At 47.4% G+C, this 11,078-nt stretch overlaps 1 protein-coding gene across 1 annotated transcript; it reads left to right on the forward strand.

Annotated features, from left to right (window-relative positions):
• Positions 1-9,733: 9,733 nt before the first annotated feature.
• LOC131184279 (iroquois-class homeodomain protein irx-3-like) lies at positions 9,734-10,547 on the forward strand. Its single transcript, XM_058155401.1, has 2 exons — positions 9,734-10,008; positions 10,527-10,547. Exons 1-2 carry the CDS (start codon positions 9,745-9,747, stop codon positions 10,545-10,547), a joined length of 285 nt encoding a protein of 94 aa, XP_058011384.1. The 5' UTR covers positions 9,734-9,744.
• Positions 10,548-11,078: the final 531 nt, after the last annotated feature.

Genomic DNA, 11,078 nt, shown 5'->3' on the forward strand with positions numbered 1-11,078 from the left:
GGACAAGCACCAGAGTTCATTGGGGACACCCAAGGGTAAATACCAACGTAGGGAGTCATGGAGAGGGAATAATCGGATTTAGAAGACCTCATAAAAGCCAAGGATCCTTGTTCAGCCAAGATCAACAAGCTAATATTGACAAAGGAATAGCAGAAAGATGCCTGTTTGGTTGGTCAGTCTCATGCGTGCACACATGGCCACCAATCTGCTTTGTCAACACTTTCTTGATTTGGTTTTCTCTGCAGGGGATTGAGTGAATTAAGTGCCCCCATCAGTGGATTGACAACCGGGGAGCTGTGTTTGTGTAACGACAGCGCAGCTAAAATAATGGACGTCCAGAGGGCATCCGTGTGGCAGAACAGGATGCGAATATGTCGCTCACAACATGAGGCATGAGGCCCTTAGAACTGGCAAAACTACCACTGCACTCTCTACTGGGCAACCGTGGAAGAAGCTTAGAAGATGCATTCACCACACACGGTCAACTTGGTTAGTTGTAACAATGGGCAGGTGGCTGAGCACAGGATGCCCTGTGGCTGATGATTCCATTTCAGGGCCCGGTTAAGCTCGCTGTATAAATGTAGTCAAAAATGATCCAGCTGTTGTGACCGAGGCCCAAGTAGTTATTACCAGACGCAATTGGTCCTAAACCAATGTATTTTATTGGAACAGCTGAGAATTACTTCATTCCCAGCTTAGTCCAAAACAAAGCCCTTCAGAAAAAGTCCTTCGGCCTTTTCACAAATCTTTGCCTTCTTTGGCACCCTGCCAAAGGCTTTTCTTGGCAAAGCCCCACAAAGTTCAGAAACAAGAGACGCTGACTAGAAACCAATGTAGCAACGTTGCTTTCCTACAAAGAACCCAAGAGCCATTGCTGCTCTTTTAAGCTTTATGGGAGGGGCCAATCATCTCCTGGCCTTACTCCCGAGTCATCCTTTTTGTTTTAGCTGCTCTTGCATTCTGGCAGTTCTTTGCATGCGTGCACTAGGAATAGGCTCCTCCTGTTCTCTGCTTCTCTGCTGTCCACCTCTGGAGGCTCCGGAATCCATGCATCATTCCCAGATGGCCCTGGCCCCATCTCTGCCTCCGATGCAGAGCCCTCGTCCGGACCTTCCCCTGACTCCAGGACTGGCCCATTGTCCTCCCCAGCCTCCTCACTGTCCGACTCCACTGCCAGCTCCACAGGCTGCTGGTGGACTAAAACACCAGCAAAACCAGATATTGGGACCACTCCTACTGGAGAACTGGTAACATGAACCTTGGCTCAAGTGAGCTAAGTCTTGAATGGAAGAACTGGCTTTGTGGGAAGTCCATGATGGGTTGAGGCCATCAGTGCTCTGAAGCTCTTCTGGCATTGATGGTAACCACCAATACATGAAATTTAAAGCTACTTCTTCCCATAACAGAAGCAGCCCAACCACCAGCCCAGAATATGAGCTTGTCGATCGAAAGGTTGGCAGTTCAGCGGTTCGAATCCCGAGTGCCGCGTAACGTTCCTTGCCCCAGCTTCTGCCAACCTAGCAGTTTGAAAGCACGTAAAAAATGCAAGTAGAAAAATAGGGACCACCTTTGGTGGGAAGGTAACAGCGTTCCGTGTGCCTTTGGCATTTAGTCATGCCAGCCACATGACTGCAGAGACGTCTTCGGACAGTGCTGGCTCTTCGGCTTTGTAACGGAGATGAGCCAGAAACGACTATACATATGCACAAGGGGAACCTTTACCTTTATTGGTTGGGGTTAGTCTTAACAGGAAATGAGTCAGGAAGGAGCCAGTCCTAGTCTCTTCTTAATGCTACTTCCCTTCCCAAGGTTTAAAGAATGTTTCGGTCCACTTTGATTATATTACAGTGTCTGAATATTTGCATCAAATATTTGCATCTCCCTGTCTCTCTACAAAGTTGCACCACATGGTAGATTAAACAGTTTCTTTGGCTGAACAAATATAATTTAAGCATCCCCGTTATATGGTTAGGTTTTATTAAGTGGTTTTATTTAATGCGCAGGGTTAACCATCCATTGTGTTTGGAGTATAATCAGTGTAAGGTCAGTGTCAGAGCAACATCTGGGAGAAATGATCCATCAGTGGATCTTCTGTAAAACCACTAAGGCTGCCAGATGCGAGATGCAAAACCCAAGCAACCAGAAGATGTCAGACTGAGACAACTATATCCCCTTGCTGCCCTCTAGTGGTTATTTGGGGTTGTTGCAGTTCACTGTTGGCGGTCCTAATCTTCTTCCTTCTTCTGCCATGTCCTTAATCAGACGTTGGCGATCATGTTGCCGATACTATTTTGATCAACAGCCGCACCAAAAAGTGCTGTTGAGTTTTGTCCAAACCAGTCCCTTCGATTTTGAAGCCACGATGTTCTTCTTCTGCCTGGACCTCGTTTGCCTTCAATCTTTCCCTGGAGGATTAAGTGAAGGATACCGTATTTTTCCAGCATGTCCTAATCACCACTGTTAATTGTATGGTGGGATTATGGTGGGTCTCAGGTGGCTGCAAGGTGGCTCCACTTGATTACCTGTGGCTTTATTTGTATGGGCTTCATGTACTGTAGCAACCGGTTCGCCCAGCACCGGAAATGTGAGCACCCACCATCCGCGCATGCGTGCAACGTCAAACAATATGGCAATTTGCTCACTTACGCCTTCTACACATGCGTGCGACATCAAACAACACGGCAATTCACTCACTTACGCCCTCTACACATGCGTGTGACATCAAACAACACAACAATTCACTCACTTACGCCCTCTACACATGCGTGTGGCATGAAACAACATGGCAATTCGCTAGCTTACGCCCCCTACACATGCGTGCAACATCAAACAACACAGCAATTCACTCACCCTCTACACATGCGTGCGACATCAAACAACACCGCAATTCGTTTGCTTACGCCATCTACTCGTGTGTGCGACATCAAACAACACAGCAATTTGCTTGTGTGCACTTTGCTGGCTGAGGAACTCTGGGAGTTGAAGTCCACCAGTCTGAAAGTTGCCAAGGTTGGAAACCCCTGCTCCAGAAGATAAATTACATTAGGGTCCTTTTTTTTTCTTTTTTATTCCTTGCAACTTGTCCTTCTCTAAGCAAATATGTTCCTCTGTGTATGTATTTGTGTATGTGTGTGGCTTTTTAAATGGCTTAGAAAGCACTTAAGGCCCTAATGGCTTGTGTTTGGCCAGCATTCCCCAATTAACTAATATCACTTTGATCCTATTAAAGTGGAGGCTTTTGTAACCTTCATTTCCACTCTCCACCTCCAGAAGCTAATCCTTTGCTTGTATCATTCACAAGTGTGGGGGAAATCCGGCTTCCCTCGGCCACAATCTGTCTTCCTTTACAAGAAAGTCCTTAAGCAGAACATTTGTGTGATCAGTGTCCCGGTAGGTGTTCTACAAGCCAGGAAGAAATGATCAAGGGGAGGGTGTTTGGAGCATGCACCGAGTGCCTTTTTTCATGACCCAAACTTTTCAGATTCCTACACTTAAAAGTTTAGGAGGTAAGAGTAGCCTTTGAAATAGAAGCATCAGCTTAGCTCCTGTTTGTTGCTTGACTCAGCCTTCCATCCTTCCGAGGTGAGTAAAATAAGGACCCAGGTTGTTGGGGGCCAGAGGCTGACTCTGTAAACTGCTTAGAGAGGGCTGTAAAAGCACTGTGAAGGGGTATTTAAGTCTAAATGCTATTGCTCTTCCTTCCTTCCTTCCTTCCTTCCTTCCTTCCTTCCTTCCTTCCTTCCTTCCTTCCTTCCTTCCTTCCTTCCTTCCTTCCTTCCCAGTGTTAGAATGCAGTATTGCAGACTAACTCTGCCCACTGCCAGGAGTTCAATCCTTCCCAGGTGGATAAAATGAGGACCCAGATTGTTGGGGGCAAGAGGCTGACTCTGTAAACCGCTTAGAGAGGGCTGTAGGGCACTGTGAAGCGGTATATAAGTCTAAGTGCTATTGGTATTGCTTTGCTCTTTTCCCCTTCCTTCCTTCCTTCCTTCCTTCCTTCCTTCCTTCCTTCCTTCCTTCCTTCCTTCCTTCCTTCCTTCCCTCCCAGTGTTAGAATGCAATATTGCAGACTAACTCTGCCCACTGCCAGGAGTTCAATCCTGACCAGCTGAAGGTTGACTCAGCCTTCCATCCTTCCGTGGTAGGTAAAATGAGGACCCAGATTATCGGGGGCAAGAGGCTGACTCTGTAAACCGCTTAGAGAGGGTTATAAAGCACTGTGAAGCGCTATATAAGTCTAAGTGCTAGTGCTAGTGCTATTTTTCACATTTATAACCATTGCAGCGTCCCCATGGTTGCATGATTTATATTCAGGTGCTTGACAATTGACTCACATTTACGACGGTTGCAGCATCCAGCGGGGTCACGGGCTCCCCGTTTGCGACCTTCTGACGAGCCAAGCCGATGGGGAAGCCAGATTCACTTAACAACCGTGTTACTTATTTAACGACTGCCGTGATTCCATTAGCAAATGTGGCAAGGAAAGCTGTAGAATGGCACAACATTCGCTGAAGAGATGTCTCACTTAGCAACATAAATCTGGGGCTCAATTGCGGTCATAAGTCAAGGACTACCTGTACTTATTTCCATGATTGTTACTGGCCATCTTGAGAGTTAATGCTGAAGAAAAAGGCAGAACGTTATTCAAATAACTCAGTGGTTTTCAGTCTTGGCAGCTTGAAGCTGTGTGGACTTCAACTCCCAGAATTCTGGGGGGCGGAGTATTCAGAGGTGGTACTTATTATTATATCTGGGCATCTCTAAGTTCCTGCTTTAATTGCAAAAATGTCATTATCTCTACTCAGAAATGTCCTCAAGTTTGGCTAACAGTTTTTTCCCAGGCAAGTGAAATGGTCTAGCATCTCTTGCTTGAGCAGGGGGTTGGACTAGATGACCTCTAAGTCCCTTCCAGCTCTGTTATTCTAAATACTCACTAGAGGGATTGGATTACCTCTCTCTTCATCTTTCCCCGGGTGATGGGCACTGTAGTCCAAGTCATCAGGAAGATCCCAACTGGCCCGAAGGTGAGCATTACATCAAACCTGCCCCTCTATATATACGTTGTGTGTGTGTGTGTGTGTGTGTGTGTATTGTATTTGAGAGAGAGAGAGAAGAAAGACAGAGGCAGGTAGGCAGACAAGCAGATAGAAAAGAGAGAGAGAAAAAGAGAGAGAGAGATGGATGGATGGATGGATGGATGGATGGATGGATGGATGGATGGAGATAGATGATAGATAGATAGATAGATAGATAGATAGATAGATAGATAGATAGATAGATAGATAGATAGATAGATAGATTGTATTATATATACAATATATTGTATATTGTATATATTGTATTTATACTGTGTGTTTTGTGTATGCGCTGTCCACCCACCCCAGTTCAGCATCTATACACAAAAAGAGAGAAAATTGCAATAGAGAGAGAGAGATGGAGAGAGACAGACACAGATATTGTATTGTGTATACAATATTGTGTACATTGTATATTGTATATATATTATATTTATACTGTGCGTTTTTGTGTATGCACTGTCCACCCACCCTAGTTCAGAGTCTATGCACAAAAAGAAAGAAAATTGCAAAGAGCGAGAGAGAAAAAATTGTCTCTGTTGCTTCCCCTTTGCAAATTGTTGTTGTTCCTATAGAATTCCGGAGCCCAATTCAATCATCTTATTGATTAGCTGAGAATTTCTGGTCCCTGGAAGAGGGAAATGGAAGATGGTCACTGGAAGAGGGGAGAACTAAATGTCTAAGTTGGGGCAGAGAATTGGGGCTGGCCAAGTGTGGGGAGCAGCCTGAGCCCAGCTTCACGCACAGACGAGGGGCTCTGGAGAGGAGCCCTAATACGATTAGAGAGGTTTCTCCCCAATTTCCTCCTATTGATTCCGAGAATTTTAATTCCAGTTCTTGCTGCTGCTTAAAAAAAAAACCGCACCAGAACCATAATCCGTATTTATTACAAGATGAGAGGGCTTTATGAGAGAGAGCGATCAAGGTCGATTTCTCGACCGCTTTAAGCTGACATGAATTTAATATTTTTTAAAAACAAATCAAGTTATAAAATAAAAGGCAGACAAGAATGAGGAGAGGGTGCATTGTAGGCTGGGGGGATTAAAGGTTAGTGTGGAAGAAAAGGAAGGAAGGAAGGTAGAAAGGAGGGAGAGAGGGAGGAGGGAGGGAGGGAGGGAGGGAGGGAAAGAAGGAAGGAAGGAAGGGGGAAAGAAAAAAAGAAAAAAAGGAAGGAGGGAAGGAAGGAAGGAAAGAAGGAAAGAAGGAAGGGAGGGAGGGAGGGAGGGAGGAGGGAAAAGGAGGGAGGAAAGAGAGGAAGGAGTTTGGAAGGAAGGAGGAGGGAGGAAGGAAGGAGGGAGGAGAGGGAGGAGGAGGGAGGAGGAAAGGAGTTTGGGAAGGAAGGAAGGAAGGAAGGAAGGAAGGAAGGAAGGAAGGAGGGAGGAAGGAAGAAAGAAAGAAAGAAAGAAAGAAAGAAAGAAAGAAAGAAAGAAAGAAAGAAAGAAAGAAAGAGTAATGGAGGGAGGGAGGAAGGAAGGAAGGAGGAAAAAGGAGGGAGGGAGGAAGAAGTTTGGGAGGGAAGGAGGAAGGAAAGGAAGGGAGGGAAGGGAGGGAGGGAGGAAAGGAGTTTGGGAGGGAAGGAAGGAAGGAAGGAAGGAAGGAAGGAAGGAAGGAAGGAAGGAAAAGAAAGAAAGATAAGAAAAAAAACTAAAACTTAGATGTGCCTGAAAAGAAAGAAAGAAGAAAGAAAGAAAGAAAGAAAGAAAGAAAGAAAGAAAGAAAGAAAGAAAGAAAGAAAGAAAGAAAGAAAGAAGAGAGAAAAGATAAGGAATTATATGGCCACTTTGGTACTTTGAAGGGTTTCAGGCCAATTCATCGGATTCCCTGGAATATAAATTCCCCGAATTTAACTAAGAAAAGACACAGATAAACAGGCAGAGGCCAAGAGATGCGTCTCGCGTGCACCCGCGTGGGCGTCCCCCTGTCTCCCCCGCCTGCGTGAAACGCCCGCGAAGGCAGCTAAACCTCCTGACCTATATTTTAAGGTGGTTGTAATTATATTCCAGCCGAAATAGAAAGCCGTCTGTCCGTGGGCGCCGGTGACTATTCAAGAGGCTGCCTTCTTTTTCCTCAAAAACAAAACACGCCGTTCCACGAGAAGGGAACGAAATCTCGAGGGACGCCACTTTCCGAGGAGAAGAGAAAAGAACCACGGGGCAATTTATGGAGATTTTCTCCCAAGTTTCGGCCTTGACTCTTATGCTCAGGCGCTTAAAAGCCGGTGGCAGGGATTCCGGTAAATGGGACCCTTAAAGCCCCCACTGAACACGCGTGGGGCTTGCTTCGGCGTGAATTCCGCCTCGCATGAAATAGGCCCGCTTGGAAAGGCTCTGAAATTCTTCGCCTCGTTTGCGAAACGCAGTTGAGAGTCGCCCCCTCGGACTAGATGCCCTTCTGCCGAGAAACGGCTCGATTTTTCAGGCTCGCCCTTCTGAAACCCCGGCAGGGTCTCTTGGTGGCATCTTTGACACGTGGAGGAAGGGAGAGGAAGAAAAAAAAAACACCGTTTATAAATATCCTAATTAAAGGCAAAGCGTCAAGTCCCACCAACTTTTAAGAAGTCGGGCCAGGCCGAGAGCCATTCTGCGCCTGTGGCTATACGGCCGTCCCACCGTTTCTTTTGCGTACTAGGGGTTTGTCAGGGACCCACCGAGCTTTTATGATCACTCTCTCTCTCTCTCTCTCTCTTTCTCTCTTTCCCCCCCTTTAATTGATTTGTGGACTTTTCCTCACTTTTGGCGTTAAAAATGTGGCATGTTACGCGTCTTGGAAACACCGTTAAATAGGGGGAACGTTGACTTTCGCTTTTTTCTTTCTTTCTTTCTTTCTTTCTTTCTTTCTTTCTTTCTTTCTTTCTTTCTTTCTTTCCTCTGTCTGTCTCTATGGGGTTTCCTTCCTTTCTTCCCTTCCTTTCTCTCTCTTTCTCTGTCTCACTGTGTGTTTTCTTCCTTTCTTCCTTTCTTCCTTTCTCTCTCTCTCTGTGTCTCTCTTTGTCTCTCTGTGTGTTTCCTTCTTTCCTTCCTTCCTCTTTCTCTCTTTCTCTGTCTCTCTGTGTTCTTTCTTTCTTTCTTTTTCTCTCTGTCTTTCTCTGTCTCTCTGCTTGTTTCCTTCCTTCCTTCCTTCCTTCCTTCCTTTCTTTCTCTCATTCTCTCTCTCTCTCTCTCTCTATTTTCTTTCTTTCTTTCTCTTTCTTTCGTTCTCTTTGTCTGTCTCTCTGTGGGTTTCCTTCCTTCCTTCCCTTTCTTTCTCTCTCTCTTTCTCTGTCTCACTGTGTTTCCTTTATTTCTTTCTTTTTCTCTCTGCCTCTTTCTCTCTGTGTGTGTTTCTTCCTACCTTCCTCTTTTTCTCTCTTTCTCTGTCTCTCTGTTTTCTCTTTCTTTCTTTTTCTCTCTGTCTCTCTGTGTGTTTCCTTCTTTCCTTCCTTCCTCCCTCCCTCCCTCCGTCCCTCCCTCCTTCCCTCCCTTCCTCTTCCTTCCTCTTTCTTTCTTTCTTCTTTCTTTTTTTCTTTCTTTCTTTCTCTCTCTCTCTCTTTCTTTCTTTCTCTTTCTCTTGGTTTTCCATTATTTATTGTATCACTTCTTTCCATGTTAGAAAAACGACGGGCGTGGAAGACAGAGGAGCGATCAAAATCGCAGGAGAGTTACTAACATTTTGCTGGGATTGCTAAATCAGAAGGTGGAGGCGTGGGAGAGAAACGTCAATGAATTAATTAGGTATTTATTACAAGCAAACAAAACAAAACAAATTGCCCGGGTTTACTTTAGTGATAAATCATCCTCCTCAATTCCCCCCTTCTCCCCCCCTCCACGTTCTCTTCCCCTGTTCAGACGGAGTTCGATTCCCAGTAAGGGGCTAATATTATTAATGTTAATATTATTAGTAGAATAATCATAACATTAATAATAGGAGCGTAAGGTTATTATTATTTTAAGCTCCGATTCCAGGGCAGGGCTGAAGCTTTGCAAACCGCCGACCCGATTGGCGAGGCTGGAACCCGATTCTGAAAAGCACTCAAATAAAAGGCGGCGACGTCATGAAAGGAAAGGCGGGGGGGGAGCGGGAAAGGAAGAGTCAGCGAGCCCCAGCGAGTAAACTGAGCCAGCCAGCCAGCCAGCCGGTCTGAAAAGAAAGAGGCGGGGCTTAAGGCCGCGACTCCGGCTTGTCAATCAAAGCCGGGGAGTTCCACGAAAGTCCCCAGCAATCCTGCGCGGACCTGACCCGCAGTCCATCCCAGATCAATAGGAAAAGTGAAGGAGGAAAGAGGGGAGCTTTGCGCGGCGGGCGCCGGTGGAAAAGCGAGAGAAGGAGAAAGAAAGAAAAAAAGAAAAGAAAAAGAGGAGGAAGAAAAAGAGGAGAAGGCAGCCGCAGGGGCAGCGGCCTCACACCCCCTCCCCGGCCTTGCTGGTCTCCACACACCCCACCCTCTCCTTCCCACCCCTTCACCCACCCACCCCTTCCTCCCACCCGCCCCTGACCTCGCCAATGCGGGCAGCCTTTCCGCGGAGCCCCGCTAATAGTGCGCAGAGCAAGCCCGGGCCGAGCGCCGAAGCTGTCCGGCCGCAACTTTCTCGCCCTCTCGCGCTTCTCCTCGGCGCCTCCTTTCCTTCCCCTCCCTCCCTCCTCTCCTTCCCCTTCCTCCCACCCGCCCCCTTAAACCCCACCCCTCCCCGCCATGGCATTTTCCCAGTTGGGCTACCAGTACATCCGCCCGCTCTACCCGACGGACCGCCAAGGGAACGGCGGCGGCGGCGGCGGCGGCGGTTCTCGCAACGGGGCCGAGCTCAGCCCGGCCGGTTCGCTCTGCGGCGTTTTATCTTCCATGTACGGCGCGCCTTACGCGGCAGCCGCGGCTGCTCACGGCTACGGGGCCTTCCTGCCTTACGCGGCCGAGCTTCCCATCTTCCCGCAGCTGGTAAGGAAAAGAACGCGCCTCCCTTCCTCTCCCGAACCCCCTCCCCCCAAAAACCCCGATTTTCTCTCCCCCCCATGACCCCCAGCCCCGTTCCCTTCCTTGCAACTTGCAAAAACGGGGAGCGGATTTGAAGAGGGAAAGCTATGAGCGGGGACCCGATCCTTCTCGCCTTGGCTTCCTCACCAGGCGAGCCAGTCTGCAAAGCCTCAGTTTCTTTTCTTTCTTTTCTTTTCTCTCTCTCTCTCTCTCTTTCTTTCTTTTCTCTTGGTTTTCCATTATTTATTGTATCACTTCTTTCCATGTTAGAAAAACGACGGGCGTGGAAGACAGAGGAGCGATCAAAATCGCAGGAGAGTTACTAACATTTTGCTGGGATTGCTAAATCAGAAGGTGGAGGCGTGGGAGAGAAACGTCAATGAATTAATTAGGTATTTATTACAAGCAAACAAAACAAAACAAATTGCCCGGGTTTACTTTAGTGATAAATCATCCTCCTCAATTCCCCCCTTCTCCCCCCCTCCACGTTCTCTTCCCCTGTTCAGACGGAGTTCGATTCCCAGTAAGGGGCTAATATTATTAATGTTAATATTATTAGTAGAATAATCATAACATTAATAATAGGAGCGTAAGGTTATTATTATTTTAAGCTCCGATTCCAGGGCAGGGCTGAAGCTTTGCAAACCGCCGACCCGATTGGCGAGGCTGGAACCCGATTCTGAAAAGCACTCAAATAAAAGGCGGCGACGTCATGAAAGGAAAGGCGGGGGGGGAGCGGGAAAGGAAGAGTCAGCGAGCCCCAGCGAGTAAACCGAGCCAGCCAGCCAGCCAGCCGGTCTGAAAAGAAAGAGGCGGGGCTTAAGGGGCCGCGACTCCGGCTTGTCAATCAAAGGCGGGGAGTTCCACGAAAGTCCCCAGCAATCCTGCGCGGACCTGACCCGCAGTCCATCCCAGATCAATAGGAAAAGTGAAGGAGGAAAGAGGGGAGCTTTGCGCGGCGGGCGCCGGTGGAAAAGCGAGAGAAGGAGAAAGAAAGAAAAAAAGAAAAGAAAAAGAGGAGGAAGAAAAAGAGGAGAAGGCAGCCGCAGGGGCAGCAG

This window comes from Ahaetulla prasina, chromosome 12, assembly GCF_028640845.1.
Source record: "Ahaetulla prasina isolate Xishuangbanna chromosome 12, ASM2864084v1, whole genome shotgun sequence".
Lineage (NCBI taxonomy): Eukaryota > Metazoa > Chordata > Lepidosauria > Squamata > Colubridae > Ahaetulla > Ahaetulla prasina.

What these genes read in the sequence shown, in the direction of transcription:
- LOC131184279 (XM_058155401.1), top strand. Translation starts at nt 9,745, where the DNA reads ATGGCATTTTCCCAGTTGGGCTACCAGTACATCCGCCCGCTCTACCCG. An exon ending in GGAAAAGAACGCGCCTCCCT is followed by an intron (nt 10,009 to 10,526) that starts TCCTCTCCCGAA and finishes TCCCCTGTTCAG; the next exon opens with ACGGAGTTCGATTCCCAGTA.